General features: G+C 35.5%; 1 protein-coding gene and 1 non-coding gene across 2 annotated transcripts in view; one reads left to right on the forward strand and one right to left on the reverse strand.

Annotated features, from left to right (window-relative positions):
* The window catches only part of Csmd3 (CUB and Sushi multiple domains 3), a 1,323,831-nt gene that overhangs the window by 1,180,983 nt on the left and 115,363 nt on the right, over positions 1 to 27,485 (forward strand). Inside the window, exons 39-45 of the mRNA XM_060389430.1 lie at positions 6,448 to 6,566; positions 10,962 to 11,031; positions 14,110 to 14,226; positions 16,038 to 16,247; positions 23,216 to 23,404; positions 24,497 to 24,674; positions 25,504 to 25,649. Of these exons, the coding sequence (XP_060245413.1) occupies positions 6,448 to 6,566; positions 10,962 to 11,031; positions 14,110 to 14,226; positions 16,038 to 16,247; positions 23,216 to 23,404; positions 24,497 to 24,674; positions 25,504 to 25,649 (1,029 nt within the window). The remainder of the gene's footprint in view (positions 1 to 6,447; positions 6,567 to 10,961; positions 11,032 to 14,109; positions 14,227 to 16,037; positions 16,248 to 23,215; positions 23,405 to 24,496; positions 24,675 to 25,503; positions 25,650 to 27,485) is intronic.
* Positions 10,460 to 10,565, reverse strand: LOC132656174 (U6 spliceosomal RNA). The gene has a single exon (XR_009594097.1). It is a non-coding gene; the product is annotated as a U6 spliceosomal RNA (small nuclear RNA).

Consider the following 27,485-nt stretch of genomic DNA (forward strand, 5'->3'; position numbering starts at 1 on the left):
AAAGAATATATATAAACTTTCAGATACAATGTATTACCTAAAAGAAAACAGGATAAAGAGTTGAGGGCTCAATAATGGGATGGATAGAGAAGGGATTGCTTACAGAGATGACAACATTTGAAAAGAGTAAGAGGTGACACAGGGATATGCCTTGCTGACAAGAGAGAATAATGTTTTTGGAAACAAAACAAAATGCAGAAAACCTAGGTGTGAGGAAAAAAGAGGCAAAGGGGATAAAAGGTAAAGACGAAGCAGTGCATCAAAAGCTGTCTGTAATAGTGTCATATTTACTCGTTTTTTACTCTATCTAGAATGACACAACATTAGAGAAGAAAATAAAAAAAAATTTATCTGATTTTCAAGGTACCATCATGCTTTTAAAATTATTTAAAATGTTTAGTTAGTGATTTCAATTAGTTATTCTTAAATTGTCCCTCTTAATGGGTTTTCTATGACTTTTGGAAGGTATGTTCTGCACTTTTCATTTCCGAAGAACAGCACAGTGTGACACTCTTCTAAGATATCTCAGAATATCTGATCTCTTCACTTAGCATATGTATTCTAACTTGCAAGATCATTTTAAATTAAATGAGATTAACTTTGTGAATTGTTTATTGAAATTTGATGTATGTTAAAACCACTAAAATTATTTGTTGATAGAAGTTGATAGAAAGGTAACACATAGAGTAGGACATCAAAGAATAATTTTATTATTTTATTTTGTATGTATGAATGTTTTGTCTGCATCACTTGTATGTCTGCTACTTGCAGAAACCAAATGATTATGTCAGATCACATAGAACTGGAGATATAGATGGGTGTAAGCCACTATGTAGGTGGAGCTGGGAATTGAACCCATGTCCTTTAAAGAAGCAACCAGGGCTCTTAACTGCTGACCTATTCCTCCAGATCCCTAATGTATTTTTAATGCTGGACTATTTAATTAAGAACTTAGGGTCTCTGAAAATCTACTCTCATGAAGAACGAGTAAGCCTATTGATGTGTTTCTTGTACAATAACCTGTTTTGCATTTTTGAAAGGCTCTCTTAATGTAGAAAGTGAACAATGCATAGCATACAGAAAGAGCCTGACAGAGGCTGTCAGTTCATGATAGAAACTCTGACTCTTATGATATCATTGTGATGTGCAAATTAAATGTTGGCATATGAGATCAATGCATGTAAACAGAAGAAGCCTGTATCTACTTAAACAGAAAGTGATTGCAGGCTTTGACTTTTTCAAACCTACTATATTTGTCATTCCTTTTGTCTCTTTCTTTCTTCTTCACACCAATCCTTTCTGAAAACACAAAACCAGGTTAAAGAGCAAAAAGGTTAGTGGGGAGAGGGGGTATAGGTCTCTTTAGCTACTTCTTGTTATTTAGGGTTCTTGGGTTCTTAAACTCCTCTACCTCCCTACCAAACCACTGACCTTAGGAAGGTTAGGAGAGAAAGATGGGTAATATGGATGGGAGATGTTGGCCTTTTTAGAAGAAGTTCCTTGAGGATATTCTCCTTTGTGTTGTCAGGATACCAGCAGTCTAGGCAAACAGCAAACAGCAACAACAGCAGCAAACAAGAAACAACAGCAAACAGCAAAATAGCAAACCACAGCAGCAACAGTCCTCTGCAGCAGCTGGGGCAGAAACAGCAGCAGGAGCTGCAGCAAAAACAGCCACAGCAATCTCTGTATCTGTGGATTCTATTTATACCTTCTCAGAGTCCACACTAGTATGTTTTCAGCAGGCAAAAACCACATCCTTTGCAAAAAGCAGTTTCTTGTTGACAATGATCAGGCACTCTCTCATAAGGCTGTTTATTAGCTGACAAAATCGCACGCTTTTTACAAGGCTTTTATCGGCTATGGGCAAAGCATTCCCACATCCCACACTTGAGACTATAACAAAAACATTTATACAATACAACCAAAATGTTTATTACAGTTGTGTTGTGACCTTGTGTTTTGTTTTTATTTTATTATATACCACTTCCTCTATTTAAATGTTTTGTAAAATTCTAGAGAGCTAGACTTTTCTTTCCCTCTGACTTTGAGCTCTTAGGTACTGATTTAAAATATATCTATATGATCTTTCACGTTGTAGTAGGTAAACTAACAGCTTTAATCATTCTGCTCAAATTATTCTCTTTAAATATTATGACATTACACAAATAATTGAATTGAACAGGTTTTGAAAAATTACAAAGTTAAAATGTGAGCTAACATATACAAACTTCTCAATTAAGATTTGCTTCTGTGGCCGAGCAGGACTGCTCCTCCTTTGGGGGGTGGGGAGGTCAAAGAACCTGCCATTGAGTTCCTGTCAGAAATAGTCCCTGTTCCCCTTACTGTGGGAAACCATTTGGTTACTGAGCTACCATGGTCTGAAGATACCTGATAAAACAGGATCAGATGAAAGGGGAGGAGGTCCTCCCCAATCAGTGGACTTGGAAAGGGGCAGGGAGGAGATGAGGGAGCAAGGGAGGGTTTGGGAGGGAATGAGGAGGCAGATATAGCTGGGATACAGAGTTAATAAAATATAACTAATAATAAAAAAATTAAAAGATTTGTTTCAATTACATTTTTTTGAAATTTTGATATGCTTTGAAAGTATTCTAGCCTTTTCTCTCCCCCCACCCCGCTATTTGTTAAGAATAAAAAGAATTGTTGAACAAGAAGACTGGTAGAATTAAGAGAATCATATTTTCCTGAGATAAAAATCCCAGGAATTCCACCAGGAAACTAGAAATGATCAACATTTTTAGCAAAGTGGTAGGATACAATATAAACTTTCCAAAATTAGACATGCTCTGAAAGAAAGAAAAAAAAAAAAAACAATCCTATTCACACTACCATAAAAATATGAAAAAAACAAACCTAACCAAGCAGTTCAACCTCTATAAAGAAAATCCTTAAATTTGCAAATGTAAAATCTTGGAATAAAAAATCTTGGAGACATCTTGCAGCATCTACAAATTTAGTGAACAGATTTCAGCTTTGAATTTATTACATGTACACTTTACAAGGAGGAATCATATATATCAATGAAATAAAAATTTTAATTCAATTGAGGGAGTTTAGATATCTTTAAGATTCAAGAGCACAGTCTCCAAGGTACATCAAGTCACAACTCACATAATGAATACAATTTTTCTGCTACTCATCAATGATAATTCACGATGTCTACCCATAATAAAATTGTTTTAAAATTTGGGAAAAAATAGGATGGTTTAAAGATATCTCTCTTATTATTTTCAATAAGCATAGGACTAGGATGAATAAATAAAATCACAAAACATACTACTCAAATCTATAAACATTCAAACATTCATCTCTTTGATTATATCTTGTCAACAAAGCTTTGATTCAGCACTATCATTTTATTGCTTTCTGTCCCCAAGCAATTTGCTTAAGACTTAATGCATTAGGCCTTAATGAGTTTACTTTTACAATCACTAAAAAAAGCTCTCTTCCCTTGAGCTAATTACATAATTGATTATTTGAGAAAAACAGAGATTTTAAAATTAATTATATTTTCACTCACAGTAATTTTCTTGTCACTCCTTCTCCATACCAGTGTCTGTCTCATAATGTATTCAATGTAGAAACACTCCCCACCAAAATTACATTGCTATAATTTATTATTTCTAATTTTAATTGCCATTAAGACTGAATATGCCCCACGAAATAAGGATAATTAATTTTTATGAACACATTTTATCCCTTAACCTATAAACCCTTACAGATTAATATACTTTATCTTCTTTTTTTTTTCTTTTGATTAAAACTTATTTCCTGATCATCTTGTTGACTTTCACTGTTTTGGAGATACTTTACAGTTCTACCCTGTTCTATTGCCTTTATAAACATTTCTAACTACATCTTAAATTAATAACACTCTTCCTGGTGCCTGGGTTTCCATATCACAAAGCAGGCAACATTTTTACAGTGTGGAAATGAAGCTGTTTTTCATTTTCAGCGAGCACAATGTTGAAGGATTTTAGGCATTTGTATTGCATGTGATCTTTATGTGATCTTACTTAATTTATTTGCATAATCCTAGAGAAACACATGAAATGTATTCATTCTCAAAGAAATATACCTCCATGACAACAGGAAAAACTCCTTAGCAAGGTTGTCTATAATTCAAATCAACATGGTCTGTGGTTTATATTACTATCAGTGGTCATGGTGATGTTTGTGGTCTTTGCTGCACTGAGGACATGTTAGTGTGGGTGGCCATGCTGATGTCTGTGGTCCATGCTGCCTTTAGAGGCAATGTTGAGGTTGGTGTTATATGTTGCTGCTAGAGGCCATGTGGATATTTGTGGTCCCAGCTGCCTCTGGCTGTTATGGACAAGGGATAATCTTTTGCAGTGGTATTGACGACTCAGTACTCATAGTTGGGAATGAGAGACATTAAAGAATTCTGTGAAAATCTCCCTCCAAAGCCCATCCCCCCCAGAAACATTTTAGGCAGGAAGCCATCGTAGAGAGTCCTTAAAAAGCAAGATCGGGGTGCTGAAGTGTAGCTCTCCACAGTTGATAGCGTCAGGAGGGTCAGAGGGGAAGGACTCAGTTATTTTAAGAGGATGGTGACTGGGTTTTTGACCATGTTCCAACGTGTGTGTAGGCAACACAAACTAGGCGTGGTGTATTTTTTTTTTTTGGGTGGGGGGAGGGCACAAGGACGGGAGACTAGATCTGGGAGGACCCAGACCCCCTCCTCAGATGTAGCCAGTATGCAGCTCAGTCTCCTTGTAGGTTACCTAGTAAGGGGATCAGAGGCTGTTTCTGACACGAACTCTGTTGCCTGCTCTTCGTACTCTTCTGTCGGATGAGGTGGCCTTGTCAGGCCACAGAGAGGAAGAGGACCCAGGCAGTCCTTAACAGACTTGATAGTCTGGTGTCAGTTGGTGAGGGAGGAGGGCCCCTGCTTTCTGTGTACTATGTGATGGGGGTGCAGGGAAAGAGGGAGGATGTGTTGGACAGGGAGAAGAGGGATGGGGCTAAAATCGGGATGTTAAATGAATAAATTAAATTTAAAAAATTCTAGTCCCCTTTACCCCTTATCTATTTTGGTGGTAGTTAAGGATAAAACTTAGAGTTGGGTAAACTAGACCATTAAGCCACACAACTATCTGATATATGTAATTCTGGTATTTTCTTATTGTTTGTCAAGACTAGCCTTGCAATGCCAGACATGGGTGATCTATCTGCTCAGATTAAAGTATATTTCTATAGATTAGGACCTCTTTCCCATTAGTTTTTTTTTAATCTTAATACAATATTACACCCACTTTTCATTGGGGTGATTTATATTTATTTCGTTTATTTATATTGTCTTTTAAAATAATTGTTTAGTTTTATTGTCCAAAAGGTCTAATAATTACGTCAAATTTTACTAAGAGTTTGAATAAAATCTTAAGACTCTTTCAAATTCAAGAGGAATATTTTTATAATGGATTTGTAGTTCAGTATTATTTAGGGAAAGTTTTCAATATGAAATGTAGCTTTATAAAATGTATCTGTAAAAACACACTAAACTGGAAACCATAATACACAGAGGACCTGGTCCAGATCAATGCAGGCATTGTGCATGCTGCTACAGCCTCTGAATTCATATGACTTTTGCTCACTTTGACTGCAATGGCCTTGTTTTTGTTTGTTTGTTTGTTTGTTTGTTGTTTTGTTTATTTTTTAATGTCCTCCATACCTTAAGGCTCCCGGTTTAGCATTTTTTATGGAATTTCTGAATGTGTAAATGAGTGGTTCTCTGATTTTTGTGCCTTCTCTTGAGCTCTTTACATTGTGTCAGTTTTTCTTATTCACCTTTAACATTATAGTTTTCATTTCATCTTATATTTGTTTTATTTTTTAAAATAACTAAAAATAAATGAATGAATGAAACAAAACCTAGCCACTAAGGTAAAGGTTAACAACTGAATTGCAGGGAGAGGAAAAATCCGTTTTCTCCAATAGAGTGAAAATACTCCAGAGGGCAGGATCAGGTTCAGAAAAGGCTGACCAACATTTAACATAACAGCTTGAGTGTGTGTGTGTGTGTGTGTCCTTTTATTAGATTACAGTTTGGTATTTCGGTTTTTTTGTTGTTGTTTTTCTTTTTTCATTCAATGTGTTTTTTGCTTTGCTTTGTTTTTTTTGGGGGGGGTTGTTTTGTTTTGTAGGGTTTGTTGTACTGGGTTTTTGTTTTTCAAGAAAGAATTAATAGTTGGGTAGGTAAGTAGGAGGCAAAGATCCAGAAGACTTGGGAGAGGAGAAGGATATGATAAGGATAAATTTAAATTTAAATTTTTTTTAAAATAATAAAAATATAGTAAAAAAGAAAAAATGAAGTGTATATGTATGCTGTTTAGGCAACTTAATAAACATATTTGAAATAGTCATACCTTGAAAGTTACTTATATTATTCTCATTTAATAATTTTAGCAATTGGTTTGGATTCTTGTCCTGAGCCACAAACCCCAAGCAGTGGAATTAAAGTCGGAGACAGATACATGGTTGGTGATGTGGTATCCTTCCAATGTGATCAAGGCTATTCTCTTCAGGTATGTCAATTTTAAGGCTAGTGCTATATCTATTATCCCATTGGTCTTTGTGGTATTTCAACAAACTAATGATTGCTAATACACAGGTTTTAGCATGATCCTGATTCATAACTACTCTGGTCTAAATAATGTTCAGTTCAAATGTAATATATATCTTTGTATATAATCTTAGAATTGCTATAATGAACTACATTAGTTTTCTTTGGAAGTAAAAGAAATGCGAGTTGATAAATTGGATTAAATATTTAATTTACTTTTAAAATAATTCAGAATTGTAGCAGCTAACATTTTGTATATTTAGAATTTATAAACAATTTCTTAAAATTTTGAAAGATAGAAAAAATCTAAAAACTTATCTTGCCAAAGAACTGCATTTACAATGAATATCCTGATACTTATTTTTTAAGTATTACATTTAGGACTCAAGTAGACGGTCTCTAACAAAATTTTTATAATATTTGGGCCATTGAAAAATTACTTTTTGATCTTAGCCATTTCAATGGCTGTAAGCGGGAATCTCATGGACATTTTGATTTGCTTTTCCCTGATGACTAAGGATGTTCAGTATTTATTTAAGTTTTTCTGCACCATTTGATACTTCTCTGTTGAGAATTCTTTGTTTAGAGCTGCACACTATTTTTAATTGGATTACTTGGCTTGCTGGTGTTTACCTTCTTGAGTTCTTTATATAGTCTGGATATTAGCCCTCTATTGGATGTTGAGTTGGTGAAGATCTTTTGCCAGTCTGCAGGCTGTCATTTTGTTTGGTTGACCGTGTCCTTTGCTTTACAGAAGCTTTTCAGTTTCATGAGGTCCCATTTATTGAATGTTGATGTCAGAGCTTATGCTGTTGGTGTTCTGTTCAGGAAGTTGTCTCCTGTACCAATAATTTCAAGGCTCTTCCCCACTTTTTCTTCTAACCAATTTAGCGTGTCTGGTTTTATGTTGAGGTCTTTGATCCACTTGGACTTTAGTTTTGTGCAGTGTGATAAAAATGGATCTATTTGCATTTTTCTACATGTAGACAATCAGTTAGACCAGTACCATTTGTTGAAGATGCTATCTGTTTTCCATTATAGTTTCGGCTTCTTTGTCAAAAACCAAATATCTGTATGTGTATGAGTTTATATCTTGATCTTCAATTTGATTACCTTGATCCACCAGTCTGTTTCTATGCCAGTATTATGCTGTTTTTATTACTGTTGCTCTGCATATAGCTTGAGATCAGGATGGGGATACCTCCAGAAGATCTTTCATGATACATGGTTGTTTTAGGTATTCTGTTTTTTCCCCCCATATGAAATTGTGAGTTGTTCTTTTAAGTTCTGTAAAGGATTGTGTTGAGATTTTGATGAGGATGTATTGAATTTTTACATTGCTTTTGGTAAGATGTCCATTTTCACTATGGTAAACCCAACAAACCAAGAGCATGGGAGAACTTTCCATCTTCTGATACCTTCTTTAATCTCTTTATTCAGAGACATTAAAGTTTTTTTTCATACAATTCTTTCACTTGCTTGGTTAGGGTAACTACAAGAAACTATGTTTTTGTTTGTTTGTTTGTTTGTTTTGTTTTTTGTGCTTATTGTGAAGGGTGTTGTTTCCCTTATTTCATTCTGAGCCATTTTGTCTTTTGTATACAGAGGGATTCTGATTTTTTTTTTATGAGTTAATTTTGCATTTAGCCACTTTGCTAAATGTGTTTATCAGCTGAAAGAGTTCTCTGGTAGAATTTTGGGGTCACTCATGTATACTATCATGTCATCTGTGAATAGTGATACTTAAAACTTAAGTGACAACACATGCTGGAGTCTTTGTGGAGAAAGGGGAACCCTCCTCCATTGCTGATGGGAACGTACACTTGAACAACACTTTGGAAATAAATCTAGAACTTTCTCAGAAAATTAGTAATAGTACTACTGCATGATACAGCTATACAACTGCTGTGCATATACCTGAAATGTGTTCCACCATTCGACAAGTACATTTGTTCAGCAGCTTTATATGTAACAGCCAGAATCTGGAAACAACTTAGATGTCCCTCAACCAAGGAATGAATACAGAAATTGAGGCACATTTATGCAATGGAACATTACTCAGCAAATAAAAACAAGGAAACCATGAAATTTGCAGGCAAATGGATGGAACTAGAAAAGATCATCCCAAGTGAGGTAACCCAGAAGCAGCAAGACACTCATGGTATATACTCACTTATAAATGGATATTAGCCATGTAATATAGGAGAAATATACTAAAATCTATAGTCCTAAAGAAACTAAGCAACAAGAAGTACCTTAGGGAAGAGGCTTAAACCTCATTCAGTAGCAAACAGGATAGACATCTGAAGTGGGAGAAGACAGGAAAAAGGACAGGTGCCTTCCACAGAGGGTCTCTGAAAGACTCTACCTAGCAGGGTATCAAAACAGATGCTGAGACTCATAGCCAAACTTTGGGCAGACAGTAGGAAGTCTTAATGAAGAAGGGGAGACAGAAAACTGGAGGGGACAGAAGCTTCACAAGGAGGCCAAAAGAGCCAAAAATCTGGGCCCAGGAAGCCTTGCAGAGACTAAGGAATCAACCAAAGACCATGCAAGACTTAGATACCATGCTCAGATGTAGTCTATAGGCAGCTCAGTCTCCATAGGGGTCCGCTAGCAGGGGAGCAGGGGTTGTCTCTGGTATGAACTTGGTTGCCTACTTGATCATCTCCCCCTGGTGAGGTGGCCTTAGTAGACCAGAGAGAAAGAGTATCCAGACAGTCTTGATGAGACCTGATAGGCTAGGGTCAGATAGCAGGGGTGGAGGACCTCCCCTATCAGTTAACTAGGGGAGGGATATAGGAGGCAAAGAGGCAGTAAGGGTGGTTCTGGGAGGAGATGAGGAAGGGGGCTACACCAGCTATGATACAGAGTGAATAAATTGTAATTAATATTAGTAATAATAATAATAAAAGTGCTTGACAAAAAAGAAAAATTAGTTTTAAAAATTAAAGAAGATAATTGATTTTATATTGCAAATTTATTAAATAATAGAGTTAATAATTAGTATTTCTTAATTTTAAAAAATTGCATCACAATTTCTTAATCTCTTAAATTCAATATGAGTATTATAATCTTTATATTAATTATAAATGTAGTATGTTTAAAATCTTAAATAACCTTTCCATTTATTTATTTATTTATTATAATTTATTCACTTTTTATCCCAGCTGTAGCCCCTTTCCTCATGTCCTCCCAATCATGCCCTCCCTCCCTTTTCTACTTCCATACCTCTTCCCCAGTTCACTGATGGTGAGGGGTCCTCCTCCCCTTCCATCTGATGCTAGTTTATCAGGTTTATCAGGACTGTCTGCATTGTCTTCCTCTGTAAGGCTGCCCAGACCTCAGAGGGAAGGGATTAAAGAGCCAGCCACCGAGTTCATGTCAGAGACAGTCCCTGTTCCCCTTACTAGGAAGCCCATTTGGAGAATGAGCTGCCATGGGCTACATCTGTGTAGGTGTTCTAGGTTATCTATATAAATGGTCCTTGGTTGGAGTACATGTCTCAGAAAAGACCCCTGGGCTCATACTTCTTATTTGGTTCTGTTGCTCTCCTTGGGGAGTTCCTGTCCAGGTCTTTATATCTCCCCCTTCTTCTATAAGCTTCCCTGTACTCTGCCCAAAATTTGGCAATGAATCTCAGTATCTGCCTTAATACCTTGCTGGGTAGAGTCTTTCAGAGGCCCTCTCTGGTAAGCCCTGTCCTGTTCCTTGTTTTCTCCCTCTTCCAATGTCTTTTCCATTTGACTTTCTGAATGAAGATTGATCATCTTACCTAGGGTCTTCCTTGTTTAGCTTTTTTAGGTGTACAGATATTAGTATGTTTATACCATATCATATGTCTAATACCCACTTAAAAATATGGAGCACTTCAAGAGTTTGCATGCCATCCTTGCTCAGGGGCCATGCTAATCTTCTCTGTATCTTTCCAATTTTACTATATGTGCTGCAAAGTGAGCTCCTTAAATCATTTTTTATGCAGTAACTTTACAACATTTTTTAAGTGTCTCATCTTGCATATTGTAATAATGTATTTTAAAGCACTATGTAATCTGCCATTTCAGTTATTATTAACTTAATTGATCATCCTTTGATAGAAAAATATTAAAGCCACCATTATGCTTATATGATGTATTGCTTTCTATCAAGGATTTACAGGTTTTCATTTCAAGTTAATTCCAAGTTTATAAAATTACTTCTGCCATGTAATACTAAAGAGCTTATATGTAGTATAACATGACACAATATGAGTGTCTCTCTGTTTCCTAGCATATATATGATATTAGTCATTCTGGATGCTTCAGTTTATGCAGTCTCTCTTTCACTGTGGACTGAAGTACAGTGTCTTTTTATGCAGGGTCATTCTCATATCACATGTATGCCTGGACCGGTGAGAAGATGGAATTATCCAATCCCCATTTGCTTGGGTAAGATAGAAGATAAAAAATTTTATATGCTTTCTCAGGTATAAGAGATTGACTTCATTACCCATATTCTAACTTATTTTTATCATTTTCTATATTTTATGGAGATGTTATTTTGATTTATACTATTAGCATTTTGTGACTTTAACATTTTATCACTTTTAAGCTAAAATAAATATCAATGGTTTAGAAATACTTAGATATGACTAGAATAAAATTGTTTTTATTCACATGCCATGTCTTATTATGACAAAATAGTAATAAATTCCTCAGCATAATAAGTGAATATCCTACCAATAAATATCAAGCCAAGGCTAATAAACAGTTGTATATAACAGTAATACTTTAATGAAATTAAAGGAGAAAGTTTAAGCCTTAGTAAATATGTTGAAACTATATGGGAAACTTATTAAACTTTGATGTCCAATATTAGTATATTCAAATTTTAACACAATACAAAATAGCTTTGTAATGTCTTGTTTTTTGATTTTCTGTTTTTTGCCTGTTGAATGGTTACTCACAGATTTATTTATTTACTTTTTAAATTTAATTGTATTTATATATTTATTTATTTATTACAATTTATTCACTTTGTATCACCGCTGCAGCCCCTCCCTCGTCTCTTTCCAGTCCTACCCATCCTTCCTCTTCTCCCCCTATGCCCTTTCCCTAGTCCCCTGATATGGGAGGACCTCCTCCTCTTCTAATTGTAGCTTCTCAGGTCTCATCAAGGCTGGCTGCATTATCTTCCTCTTTGGCCTGGCAAGGCTTCAACCCACCCCCCGCCCCCAGGGGAGGGAATCAGAGAGTCTGCCACTGAGTTCATGTCATACAGGCCCTGTATGTCTTACTAGGGTACCCACTTGGAAACTGAGCAGCCAATGAGCTTCCTTTAGACATAGCTCCTCTCCATGCATGGTCCTTAGTTGGAGTATTGGTCTCTGCAGGACCTTCTGGGCCCAGTTATTTTGGCTCTGTTGTGCAGTTCTGCTCCTTGTGCAGTTCTGTAAAGAATGTGTTTAAAGTTGTTAGAACATTGCAGCCTCAGTGGTAGCTATTATAGTGAAATATAAGCTAAAAGTTCAAAAGCAGTGTATGGGCTGCGCACAAAAGCTTAAAAACATGATGGTGGGATATTTACTGACTAACAAAAAATGTTTCAAATAGTACTATATATAAGAAAGTGTAAAGCAACCCACAGTATATTCTCTTCTAAATAATATACACATAGAAAAAAAAACCCTTGTGCAAAAAGAAAAAAATTATTTCAATTAAAAAGATTATCTGTGGGTGGAATATTTTGAGGGAAGTTTTTTATTTTTAATTTTTGCTCTATTTTACACAGATTACATAATAAGCTTGGGTTATATAAGAAAAATATTAAAATGTTTGAAACAAAATGTCAGAATTAGAAAAACAATGAGCAATGCTTTGTTGTTGTTTTCTCCATTGAATGTTCTCCTGAAAGCAGTTTCTGCTGAAAATGAAGACAGGAGCTTGAGGCATCTGCTCAGGTTCCATCACAGTCCATAGATGCCCTGTTAGCATTTCTTTTTTATGTAGTCCAGCACCTCATCCCAGAAAATAATGTCACCCTATGTACTTAAAGTAGATCTTCTCACCTCAACTAGTGAAATTCAGTAGTACTTTCCAGACATGCCAAGATGCTAGCCTAAGAGATAAAATCTCACAGGTGGAAGCTTACCACCTAAATGATCCTAGACCCATTACAATTGGCAGTACTAAGTACTAAGGAAAAACATAGAATTTTGAAAGCAGAAAATCAAAGGCCGTACTAAAGCAAATTTAACCTACAATTGATGCTCCAACATAACTTATTTTCTGATCGATAAAATCATTCTTCTTACAGTTCAGTAATTATCAGGGTTGTGACACAAATATTTAGAAAAATGGACTGGTGAATAGACTTTAATAGTTTATGCTAAAGATGGATTTGATTTACTGATAGTTCAGAGGAAAGAAAATCATTTTAGAGTTTAATGGAAATACACATTTGAAAGAAAAGTTTATATTCATGTGGAATCTATTTACGTACATGTATGTAGAGAAAGAGAGAATATGTATGTTAGAGTATATATGCCAGATGGTTATCAAATGTTACAAATAAATAAAACATCTTATAGATCTATGTTTATGAAATGGAACTTGAAGCTTGAATATGTATCTCTTGCCAATTCTAAAAAGAAATTACAAGTATTTAAATAATGGCCATTAAAATTGACTTATTATCCAACAATTAAGTCTTATATTTATATGTCGACTAAGTTGACATGATATATCTGTGCATTTACAGTAAGTAATGGCTTCTAAAAAGAAAATATTCTTTAGTATAGATTATATAACTACATCTGTTCTACATATAAAAATATATTATCAACTTTCCCTTTTATAATGGTCCCTTAGAATATCAATTATAAAACCATTCCATAAGGATGACAAAATAAGCATATTTGTTCTACTTGACTAAATTTTCAAATATTTGTGTCTTGCTTTGTTTGCTAATACTTTTTTGTTCATTTTTCTTAATTCTTTTAGGATAAAAGGAAGTCAGTAGTTTTCTTAAAATTCTCTATTGAGCCTGCTTCCAAACAGGAAAAGGAAGTAGTGAAAATGACTTCCTCTGTAATTGGCACTGACAGCTGACACAGTTGGCTTTATTTTAGTCTAAATTACATCATCTTTGGAATGACTCAGAACAGTAGTAGATATACTTAAGAAAAAAACAAAGAAAAGAAAAGAAACTGCCTGCTTACTTTCCAATGCTAAAAATGATGTGTTGTTTTTGTTTAAGTTTATTCATTTCATGTGACCTGTTACTTGCTGAAAAGTAATTGATAAGTTGCAATTTGTTTCTTTCTGAGTCCTTATGCATTTCTTGCTATTTTAGAAAAAAAATTACCAATTAACTAGCATTTGCTAAAAGAATTTGGACTCTATTTAATTTTGTCAAATAGTATTACCTTACAAGCTTTTTAAAGACTTAAAATGATTTCAGTACCTTTTAAATGCAGAAACATATTCCATAATTCTGATTTACATGAGAATTCCATTGTTTTACAGCTCAGTGTGGTGGAGCAATGTCAGATTTCAGTGGTGTAATCCTCAGTCCTGGTTTTCCTGGAAATTACCCCAGCAGCTTAGATTGCACATGGACAATAAAGCTGCCCATTGGGTTTGGTATGTATATAAAATGCATTTCAGTGTTTATTAATGCATTCATAAGAAAAAGTATATATGTTCAATAAGCATATAAAGATATACAAGTTGATATTTCATTTATGAATATATGAAATAACGTATATTGAAGAATACTACTTGAGTAATATTTCTTTCAGCAAAATATATTTTGCACAGACTACTTGATAAATTAAAGATATGGGGGGTTTCTTTCGTCTTTTATTTTAAGTGATACATAAATATTAAATATGTGTAAAATGATGTTTAAATTATGAATATATTGTGGAATGGGTAAACCAACCAACTTGATGTTTGTTAACTCATTTTCAAGGCTTTGGTTTTTGATAGTGGGAGCAGTTAAAATTGTATTTTCTTAGCAATTTTAAGAACATGATATGATGTTCTCTACCCTAGATTTTTGGACAAACTCTTTACTCTCTGTTGTTTGAATTCACTACTTCAGGATTCTCAATTTCACAGACCATGTGACCTGTATATTCCCAGGCTAGGTTGACTCCAATTATTATAAGGTCCTCTAAGATCATATTTAATCTATGCTGCTAAAAATGGCAAAAAATCCTTTCTAATTCACAAACAATATTTATATATATATATAATGTGATTATATATATATATATATATATATATACACATACATACCATGGACGTACTGATTGCTGTTTGACATACCAAGGTTATTTCATTTGAATTGTTCCCAGAGTGAGGATGGCTATAAGGATATGTGGAATGTGTCTGTGCAAATTGTCTGTGTTAGAAAAATGCAACACGGTAAATCTTACACAAAGTTCATACGACATTAGGTTTGTAACTGGTTTCTTATCACAAGCAAGCAGTATACAGATAAGCTATTTTGTTTATGGCAATTATTGAATTTATCACATTATCTTTGTAAGTAATTCAGAATTTACATCTACAAAATAGTATTAGCCAAACTTCGGGCAGAGTGCAGGGAATCTTATGAGAGAAGCAGGAGATAGACAGATCTGGAGGGGACAGGAGCACCCCCAAAAGAGCAACAGAACAGAAAAATTCTAGGCCCAGGGGTTTTTTCTGAGACTGTTTCTCCAATCAAGGACCATGTATGGAGATAACCTAGAACCCCTGCCAGATGTATCCCATGGCAGCTCAATATACAAGTTTCCCTAGTAAGGGGAACAGAGACTGTCCCTGTGTGAACTGAGTGGCCTGCTCTTTGATTACTAACCCCTGAGGTGGGGCAGCCTTACCAGGCTATAGAGGTAGATGATGCAGCCACTCCTGATGAGACCTGAGACCTCATAGGCTAAGGTCTGAGGAAAGGGGAGGAGGACTTCCCCTATCAGTGGACTAAGGAAGGGGCATGGGAGGAGAAGAGGGAGAGGCTGTGGCAGCGATACAAACTGAATAAATTATAATAAATAAAAAATGGCTAATATTTTAATCTAATATTTATTAAGCCTAAGAATATAACAATGAGCAAGTGCTCAGAGAAGTACTTTAGTAAAGCTAAGACTTTTGCAAAGACAAGAAAAGTTGTAATATTTTGTTTTGTTTTGTGGTATTATTACCCTCAGTTGGCCTTGGACTCAATACACCCCCTGGGAAGTCCTGCACCCCTAACCCTGACCCTCCCTCTCCCCAGTATCACGATCATGTGCCACCATGCACATATCTTGTGACTATGCTTTTTGAAATAAATGGAAACACATCTAAGTACACAGATGCAAATTTGAGTGTTTGTGTTGCTCTTTATACATGTATGTAACATGGGTAAATATGAAGCAGCACTGTATTTGCTCTTCCTTTTTTAGGTGTACATCTCCAGTTTGTAAATTTTTCTACAGAAACAATCCATGATTACTTGGAGGTACGGAGTGGATCTTCAGAAACTAGTACTGTTATTGGACGGCTTAGTGGTCCTCAAATACCATCTTCCCTGTTTAGCACAACCCATGAAACAAGTTTGTATTTTCACAGTGACTACTCCCAGAACAAACAGGGATTTCATATTGTGTATCAAGGTAAGATGAATTATAAAATTCCACAAAAGTACTGCATTTAAGTACTCTAACCAGGGCTAGTTTCATAGTAGCAGATTGGTAAGCATAGGCAAGACCTTGGATATCATGCCAGGGGATATTTATTGTCATATGAGCATATTATAGTTGACTTAGAAGATAAAAGAAGCTAAAGCAAGCAAGCCTGAGTTAGGAAGATTTTTAAAAATCATGCACTCACCTCATTTTCTGCTAGCTCAAAATACTGACAAGAAAAAAGTTTGAATTTTTCTTTTTTGTAATTTATTCATTGTACATCCCAATGGGGCCCCTCCTCATCTCCTCATGGTTCCACCCTCCCTCTCTCTTTCCCCTATTCTTCTCTCCTAGTCCTCAGAAAAAATATTCTCCTTCACTACCATCTGGCCCCAGCTTATCAAGTCTCTTTAGGACTGCTTGTATCTTCTTCCTCTGTGACTCCTCTGTGGCTAAGGGGAAGTGATCAAAGAGCAGGTGACAGAGTCCATGTCAGAAACAGCCCCTGTTTTCTTACTAGTGAACCCCCATGGAGTCTGAGATGCCTATGGGCCACGCTTGAGCAGGGTGTCTAGGTCCTCTCTATGCATGGTCCTTGGTTGATGCATCAGTTCCTGCAGGACACATGGACTGATATTTGTTAGCTTTATAGATCTTCTAATAGAGCTCCTGTCTCCTTCAGGTCTATTTCCCCACTCTTTCTTATGATTCCCTGCTCTCTTTCCAAAGTTTGGCTGTGAGCCTCAGCATCTGCTTCAATCTGCTGGGTGGAGTCTTTTAGAGGATATCTATGGTAGGCTCCTGTCGTGTTTCCTCTCTTTAACTGCTTCTGGTATCTATTCTATTTGCCCTTCTGAATGAGAATTAAGCATTTTCCCTAGGGTCCTTCTTGTTATTTAGCTCCTTTAGGTCTGCAGATTTTATTATGGTTATCCTGTATTATTTGGCTAATGTCTGCTTATAAGTGAGTATATTCCATGCATGTCTTTCTGCTTCTGGGTTACCTCATTCAGGATCTTTTCTAGTTCCATCCAATTGCCTGAAAATTTCATGATTTCCTTGTTTTTAATAGCTGAGTAGTATTCCATTGTGTAAATGTACCACAATTTCTGTATCCATTCCTCAGTTGAGGGACATTTAGTTTGTTTCCAGGTTTGGCTATTATGAATAAAGCTGCTATGAACATTGTTGAGCAAATGTCCTTGTATGGTTGAGCATCTTTCAAGTATATGCTCAAGAGTGGGCTAATTGGGTCTTGAGGTAACACTGTTCTCAATTGTCTGAAAATACAACAGATTGATTTCCAAAGTGGTTATACAAGTTTGAAATTCCACCAGCAATGGAGGGGTGTCCTCTTTTCTCCACATTCTCACCACCATGTGCTGTCCCTTGAGTTTTTTATCTTAGCATTCTAATGGGTATAAGATGCAATCTTAGTCATTTTGATTTGCATTTCTCTGACAATTAACGATGTTGAGCTTTTATTTAAATGTTTCTCTGAAATTCAAAATTCTCTGTTGAGAATTCTCTGTTTAGTCCTGTGGCTTCATAGAATGAGTTTGATAATGTTCCTTTCAATTCTATTTTGTGAATTAGTTTGAAGAATATTGGTATTAGCTCTTCCTTGAAGGTTTGGTAGAATTCTGCACTGAACCTGTCTGGCCCTGGGCTTCTTTCAGTTGGGAGATTTTGATGACTGCTTCTATTTCCTTAGGGGATGTAGGAATATTTAAATCATTTATCTGATGTTGATTCAACTTTGGTAAATGGAATGTCTTGGTTTCGTTGATTGTTTGAATTATTCTCTTTGTTTTATATTTATTGATTTCTGCCCTAAGTTTGAATATTTCCATTTATCTACTCCTGTTGGGTGTGTTTGTTTCTTTTTTTTTTTCCTAGTGCTTTCAGGTTTGCCATTAAGTAGCTTGTTTGGGAAGTATCCAATATTTTCATGAAGCTCCTTTGTACTATGAACTTTCCTCTTAGCACTGCTTTCATTGTGTCCCATAAGATTGGGTATATTATACCTATGTTTTTATCGAATTTTAGGGAACCCTTAATTTTTTTTCTCTATTTCTTCCCTGAGCCATTTGTCATTGAGTAGGGAGTTGTTCAGTTTCCATGTGTGTGTAGGCTTTTTGTTATTTTTGGCATTGTTGAGGTCCAGTTTTAGTTTTGTGAGAGGCTTCATCCTGGCATGCAAGAATGGTTCAATACACAAAAATCCATCAATGTAATTCACCATATAAATTCACTGAAAGAAAAAAAAAAACACATAATCAGGACTGCCTGGATCCTCTTCCTCTGGGGTCTGGCTAGGCTATATTGCCAAGGGCAAGTGATCAAAGAACAGGCAACTGAGTTCATGACAGAGGCATCCTCTGTTCCCCTTAAAATTTCAAAAAGAAAAAAATTCAGATGGTCATCTCTGTAGATGCCAGCAAGGCATTTGACAAAATCCAACACTCACTGATGTACAAAGTCTTGGAAAGATCGGGCATACAAGGTACATACTAAAACATAGTAAGTGCAATGAACATCAAGCCTATAGCCACCATCAAACTAAATGGAGAGAAACTTAAATGAATTGCGCTGATATCGGTGACAAGACAAGTCTGCCCACTCTCTCTGTATCGCTTCAGTATAGTACTTGAAGTCCTAGCCAGAACAATAAGACAGTTAAAGGAGATCAAGGAAATACATATTGGAAAGAAAGAAGTCAAAGTATCTTTATTCACAGATGATATGAGTGACTCAAAAATTCTACCAGGAAACTTCTGCAGCAGAGGAGAAATATCTTCAGCAAACTGGCTGGATACAAAAATAACTCAAAAACACCAGTAGCCCTCCTGTATACAAAAGACAAACGTGCTCAGAATAAAATTAGGGAAACAACACCCTTCACTACAGCTATGAAAAAACAACAGTAACCAAAAACTACATGAAGTATCTTGATGTTACTATTATTAGGTTTAGTCTTTTCATGGTCTCCTTAATTTCTTGGATGTTTTGTGTCAGGATTATTTTAGATTTAACATTTTTCCTTGATGGATGCATCAATTTCTTCCATTGTATCTTCTACATCTGAGATTATTTCCTCCATCTCTTGAATTCTGTTGAAGAAGCTTATTTCTGTAGTTCCTGTTTTCTTCTCTACATTTTCTATTTCCAGGATTGCCTCAGTTTGTGCTTTCTTTATTGTTTCAATTTCCATCTTCAGATATTGAACCAATTTATTAATTTCCTTCACCTATTTGTTTTTCCTCTATTTCTTTGAGTGATTTATTCATTTCTTCTTTGTAGGCCTCTTTAATGGCTTCAATCTGACTGCATCCTCCTGTATTTCTTTATAGATTTTATTTGTTTCCTCTGTTATCATCTTCATAAGCATAGATTGCAGGTCTTGTGTTTCAGTTGTGTTAAGATATTCAAGGCTGCTTGCCTTGGGATAACTTGGTTCTGGAGATGACATGTTGCTTTGGCTTTTAGTTCTTGTGTTTTTAAGCTGGCCTTTAGCCATCTGGTTGTTTCTGGCTTTGGCTGGTAGTTTCTGGTGTCCAGTGGAGTCCTGGAGGGGGCAAGGTGGGGCAGGGTAGGAAGAGCTCTGAACAAGAAGCTAGTTGTTCCTGCAGGAGCCCTCCTCAAATATGTGGGTATGGTCATTGACTGGTGGGTGGTTCTCAGGGAATTGTTGTGGTTCTCCTCAGATATATGATCCTATGGACTAACTCAACTTCTCAGGAGCCGAGGGGCTCTCCTCTGACCAGGGGAAGTCCAGGAAACAGCTGTCCACTCACTGGTTTTCTTGATCTGTGGTTAATAATCTGCAATTGTCCAGCCACTGTGCTCAGACACTGTGTTTGCTGGACACAGCCATCTTGGAGAACCAGGGACCCCAAAAGTTTGGTTGTTCTCCCTAGTGGGACAGATTGAGCTTTGCACTGTTTCTGTGGCTCACAGGTGTCAGGAGACCTGAGGTTGGAGGTACATGCCCTGCCCCCAACTCCAGTACCCAAAAGGTATTCACTTGTTGGTGAGCACAGCATGCAGGCATGTGGTTAGCCTCTGCAGACTGCTTGCCTTCAGGAAGCCAGAAACTTCTCTTGGGGTTATCTGGTAGAACCCAATTGTTTACCTCACAGTGGTGTTTCCTGTTCCCTGAGAAATATAGTTGCTGGTGTTTTGGAGCCCACAGTTTTGTTTGTTGGTTCGTGTGCAGTCCTGCTGATCAGACACAGTGTATGATCCATGCCACCATCTTGGATCTCTCCCTAAAATTCAAGTTTTAGTTTTTCAAAATAATAATTAAATTAAGACAAAATAATTTAAGAATTGAAAGCTAGATGTTGTGAATAAATTTTTAATTTACAATGAAGCTGAATGTTGAAAAGTCATTCATCTTACATTACACATAAACTTATTTTTTATTTTAATTTTATTTATTTTTCACATTATATTTCCTGATTGAAGCCCCCTCCCTCAACACCTCCCTGTCCCACCCTCCCTTCTGCTTCCCCTCTGTCCCATTCCCCCAGTCCACTAAAAGGCAGAGTTCTCCTCCTTTGCCATCTGCCTATAGCCTGTCAAGTTTCATCAGGACTGCCTATATCCTCTTCTTCTGTGGCACGTTAAGACCACATCTCCAGGGGCAAGTGATCAAAGAGTAGGCAACCAAAATCATGACAGAGGAAGCCACTGCTCCTCATACTTGGGAACCCACATGGAGACTGAGCTGTCATTTGGCTACATCTTTCCAGGGGTTCTAGGTCCTCTCCATGTATGGTCCTTGGTTGGTTCATCAGTCTCTGCAGGACCCCCTAGGTTCAGATTTATATTTTTGTTGGTATTCTTGTGAGGCTCCTGTCCCCTCCATGTCCTTCTATCCCCACCCTGTCTTCTTCCATGAGCGTCACTATGCTCTGCCCAAAATTTGCCTGTGAGTCTCAGCATCTGCTTTGATCCTCTGTTGGGTGGAACCTTTCAGAGAACCCTCTATAGTAGGCTCCCAACTTCTTTCTTCAATAGAGAACCCTCTATAGTAGGCTCCCAACTTCTTTCTTCAATAGAGAACCCTCTATAGTAGGCTCCCAACTTCTTTCTTCAATTCCACTGCTTCTGGTGTTTATCCTGTTTGCCATTCTGATTCAGATTAAAGAACACTCCCTATGGGCATATTAGCATTTAGAATTATCGTTAGGTCTTACAGATTTTGTGTATTTCTCATATATTATATGTCTAATATCCTCCTATAAGTGAGTATAAACTGTCTGTGTCTTTCTGTTTCTGGGTTACCTCACTCAGGATGATCTTTTCTACTTCCATCCATTTGTCTGCAAATTTCATAATTTTCTTGTTTTTAATAGTTGAGTAGTATTCCATTGTATACATGAAATTATTTTAAGATAAGTTTATGTTTAAGGCATACATATAATAAAATAATAGTATATAATACATAATGATAATGCATAATCACTTTTGTTTGTTTGTATTGCCAGAATGATTTAAAATAAACATATTGATGGCTGTATTACATTAGACCTATGTTCATGAAAACATTAAATGATGTTGAACAGTGTCTTTATTTCCATTGAGGAAGGTTTTACGTTGAAGTTGAGCCTGACCCAATTCCTGAAAATCCCTGTTTAAGCTAGTGCAGTGTAGGCCCTCTGCTCATTTCTCCATTAGCATAAAACAGATATGGGTAGTATATTATAGAAAACTCAAGTTGAATTTCATGTTTTAAAATTATTGTAAAGTATATATCATTATATATATCATGAATAATTACTCAACATATTTACTTATTATTTTATATTACTTCTGTTCTTATAAATCTAAAATGGTATTTAAACAAAATGGTTATAATGAATGAAAGGGATGGAAATGTTAAAATTCTGTTGCATATCTGCCTAATTATTAAAGATACCATGAATCTGCGTTATTTTTAGAAGTATGTCTTGGAAATGGGGTCTTTGTATTGCTTATTGAATTATGTTAGATGCCCACACCAATAGAACACTTCATGATCTCCATGAAATATAAAACTAGCTTTAATCTTGAAGAAATTAATTATTTCAAAATAGATAAATATTTTTTTTTCTCTTCTGGGCTACTAGAAAACCCAGAGCCATTGTGTGATATACTCTAGACATATAATTGAAGATTTACTTTGTGTTTATGAATATTTTGCTTACCTGTACATATGTGAACCATGTGAGTGCCTGGTGCAGGACATAGCTGGAAGTGTATTGGGTCCCTTGAGACTTATGCTACCAATGGATATGAATCACAGTGTAGGAACTGCCAACTCTTAATGACAAAGCTTCAAATAGCTTTAGAAATTTATGACGTTCATAATTATAAAATGTATTCAATACTGCTTACAAAGCACATATAGTTTGGAAGGAAATTACGATGGCTCTGCAATCAATGACAAATATACAACATTATCTTAATTAAAAACATGCGTCTAAGTATTAAAAACTCACAGTAATCAAAATTTAAAGTTTAGAAGAGTTATTTCAGGTTGTTTATTTGAGAAAATATTTTAAAATTCAAGAGACAGAAATTTAGGCTTACATGTGTGTAGTTTTTTTTTTTTTCTATGCACAAGTGGCATAACCAAGAAGCAGTTACATTCTATTTAGAGGATCATATTATTTTCGATTAAAATTGTGGCTGTAGGAAGAATTTGCATCCCTATTCATGTTCATAATTTAGAAAAATTGCACCAGCGTGTAAGTCAGTTGATGCTTTTTTATAAATTATTATTTTAAATATGAAAATTACAGATGAGAAAAAAACTCCCATTCTCTTCCTCTGATAGCTGTTACCGTAAGCCCAGATTACTATTTACGCAATAACTAACCTAAACAGTGTCCTACTGATTGCTAAGTTAGAAATTTATGGTCTATAAAATTCAGGAAAAAAAATGTTCTTTCTCATTTTTTTCCCAGCCTATCAGTTGCAAAGCTGTCCTGATCCTCGTCCATTTCGAAATGGGTTTGTAATTGGAAATGATTTTACTGTGGGCCAAACCATTTCATTTGAATGTTTCCCAGGATACACATTAATTGGCAACTCAGCTCTCACCTGTCTTCATGGAGTTAGTCGCAATTGGAACCATCCACTGCCAAGGTGTGAAGGTATGCTTTTAAAAGGAAATTACATTTTAGATGATGTCATTTGTTAGCACTTCTTGTTGGGGGGCATTTTTACTTGTCTTATTCTCTATAGAATGATAGTGTGGTTTTATTTTTAGTTGAGGATTTTTTTTAATAACCTGAAAAGAAAAAAAAAACAAAAACAAAACAAAAACAAACCCACATTGAATACAAATTATATTAATAGCAACAATATTGACCTTCCACTGAGAATATAAACCGTTAACAATTTAGACACATTAGAACTTTTTTATGTGTGAGTGGGGGAGGGTGTTCATATTTTCAACATCAGTACTGTAAGCAGATAAATCAAGATACAGCTAGTTAATTTGACTTCCCAGTCTATAAAAATACTGTTAAAACATTTAAAAATCAAATCCAGTCATAGGGGTCTTTTCTGAGACTGATGCTCCAACAAAGGACCATTCATGGAAGTAACCTAGAATCTCTGCACAGATATAGCCCATGGCAGTTCAGTGTCCAAGTGGGTTCCATTGTAATGGGAATAAGGACTCTCTTTGACATGAACTGATTGGCCTGTTGTGTGATCACCTCACCCTTAAGGGGGAACAACCTTACCAGGCCACAGAGGAAGACAATGCAGCCAGTTTTGATGAGACCTGATAGACTAGGATCAGAAGGAAAGGGAGGAAGACCTCCCCATCAGAGGACTGCGGGAGGGGCATGGATGGAGAAGGGGCAGGGAAGGTGGGATTGGGAGGAGAGGAGGAAGGGAGCTACCAGGGGCTACAAAGTGAATAAATTGTAATTAATAAAAATTAAAAAATATCAAATATGTATAGGCCTTATATATACATAATATGAGAGAAAAGTTGTGTGTCCATTGATGCATAATATTTTAAATGAGTAATGAACCTTGTGATCACCAAGAGAAACAAATATGCCATAGACCTCATGTGGAAATTATTTGAAAAATGATTATACATTTTACATTCTTTCCAACTAAGGTAAAACAAAATAGATGTCCTATAACTGCCGGAAATGTATGATAGCTTTGTCATTCATTAGTACAAGCTTGTTATTTTAAAAAATGCTATCTCTTACTTTCCATAGCTCTTTGTGGTGGGAATATAACTGCAATGAATGGTACCATTTACTCTCCTGGGTATCCTGATGAGTATCCAAACTTCCAAGACTGCTTTTGGCTGGTAAGAGTGCCCCCTGGGAATGGAATCTACATCAATTTCACTGTTCTTCAAACAGAACCCATATATGACTTCATTACTGTATGGTAAGTCAGTGCTTTTCTTTTAGTTGATTAAATTATGAATGAAAATAAGGTCACGATGAAAATAAACCATGGTTTTCTATTACAAATTACCATCAGATAATTCCACTAACATGGTAATTGAGGGAGGCTGTATATTTTTTGTGAGATTTATTTTTTTTCAGAATAAGACATATATAATAAATAGATTTTAGAATATATGAAGTAGCAAAAGCCTCATGGGCAAAAGAAAAGATGTGACGGCATTATTAGGAAATGCATAAAGCAGGCAATTGCCAGAGTATATTTAAGAACATCTTCTATTTATAAAATCTGGTAAAATTTAAGATCATCTATTCAGATCATAATTTTATTATATGGCTATTAAATTCTTGTCATAATAAAGTATTGTACAGCAAAATAATTATACGATTATTGTATTAGACGGAGTAACTGTTAAAATATAAAGACATTCTTTGAATTAATTACAGAAATAAATACTGCGTGTGTTGTAGAAGCATTAATTTTAACAGTCTAATTATCAAGATTGCTGTCAAAGAAACAGAAGACATCACAACTTTAAGTGATTCTGAATACCTGTTGAAACTAAAATCCGCTAATTTATTACAGTTATTTTGAGTGCATTTTGTTTGGGTAGAACATAAACCATTTTTGTTTCATATTTTAGCATGTCATTATGTGTGTAGGTGCATGGTATACCAATATTATTTTGATTCAAAGACTATTTTACTTTTCTCTTAATGTAATGATATGTGATTATATGCATCACCTTTTTAAAAATACATTCAAAACATCAGTATTTTTCTCTCCTACCCCAACCTTTGTCTAATAGGGATGGACCTGACCAAAATTCTCCCCAGATTGGTCAATTCAGTGGCAATACTGCATTGGAATCAGTATACAGCACTTCAAATCAAATTCTAATCAAATTCCACAGTGACTTCACAACAAGTGGCTTTTTTGTGCTCAGTTATCATGGTTGGTATTATCTAAGTGTTTCTATTTCATTTGGTTCCATTTAAATTGTCCTGGAAAATTGAATGTAATATATCTTTATACAATGATTGAAAATGTATTAAAAAGTCTGACACATTGATCATCAGTGTAACTTATGCATTTCAAACACATTTACTTGCAAACTGTGACCTACTCTAAGTACTTAGGGACATTAACGTGTGAGCAAATGGATATAGGAAATAAATCAGTCAGTAATTACCCAGTGGAAAATAATCATTTTGCATGGAAACCAATAAAAGAGAACCAGCTGTTCTTATTTTACTGCATGTAATTTGGAGACAGCAATAGATTCTCTGAACAACAACAACAAAAATGTTTAATCTAGTCAACCTGCTGTGAATATTTCTAAAATTAACATCTAATATCTTTATGCTCTGGATCGCATTACTCATTCATTTATTCTCAGTTTTTCAAACCATATAGTGTAAGAATCTTACAGTTTTAGATGATGATTCCAGATCATTAAGTTCATAGCTTTTATCCCTGTGAAATTACTTATGGAGCTTCAGTTTCATTTGGTTATACAGAATTGTTCTGGGTCCTACTTTCAGAACATTAACTTTTTGAGAAGGTATTATATGTTTCCCCAAAATCTCCTTTTATATTTGTTTGCTTCAAATTAGTTATATTCATTCTAAATAAGAGATATTTATTTATAATAATTGCATGTCTTATGTACTATGACCATGGTCTTAAAAAAAACCCATCCTGCTTTACATAATATTGTCAAAATAAGTTAAAACATTTCAAAGGACCAATTAATCTACTTAATTAAATTTGTAAGTTTTCTTAAAAGCTGGACAAAGAACAATGCCTTGCCCATTATATTAGTATATGACTTAGTGTGTCATAGTTTAATGCATAGTAATGATATATTAAATGCTTAAAGTTTATGCTATGATGGACTTCAACACACTTCAGTCATATGGACTGGGGAAAATGAGAACTGACTATATGGTACACCACCTGGAGAATATTTACGTAGCAGTTATGTGATATCTAGCAAGTTTCCCCATAATGACTCTAGATATCAGGGCTGCACTTACACTGGAGCATAACTACTTAGAAAGTGAGATGGTCTCCAGACACATTTTGGGTCTGTAGCAACCGTGGTGCTGGGAGCATATAGCCATAACCAATCTCAAACAATACATAATTTTCTTGCGAGATAATCATAACGTGAGAACCATTAATGATGAAAATAAAAGAATGAATTGTTTGTTGAATTATATTATACACATTTATACTTTTGGTATAACAAAAGAATATTGTTGCCAATATAGTTATTCCTGAATAAGTACTAAGTAGAAAGTAGTATATCTTGATGGATTCTGACTGTGCATAAGAAAAACCTGTGGAGATTTCAACCTTCTTACAAAATTGAAGAAACCATCTAAAAACATTGCCAGAGAAATCAATGTCAGGCATGCAAGTACTCTGGAAGCACATGGATGACAAAATGTTTGTGCAAATGAACATAGAATACAAATGTGGGTTTAAGAGTCCGCGTACATGGAAATGTACTCATGTATCTTCATAAACTACGTTTTCCTTGAGTTTTTAGCTAGAGTTTGAGTCAGGTATATATAGTAGAATACACTGACTTAGGATTTACAGTTTATTCACTTTGTATCTCAGCTGTAGCCTCCTCCCTGAGCACTGGCACCTCACAATCCTGCCCTCCCTCCTCTTCTCCTCCCATGCCCCTCCCCAGTCCACTGACAGGGGAGGTCCTCTTCTCCTGCCATCTGAGCCTAGCCTATCAGGTCTCATTAAGATTTTTATGTTTTCTTAAGT

This window comes from Meriones unguiculatus, chromosome 8 (assembly GCF_030254825.1).
Source record: "Meriones unguiculatus strain TT.TT164.6M chromosome 8, Bangor_MerUng_6.1, whole genome shotgun sequence".
NCBI lineage: Eukaryota > Metazoa > Chordata > Mammalia > Rodentia > Muridae > Meriones > Meriones unguiculatus.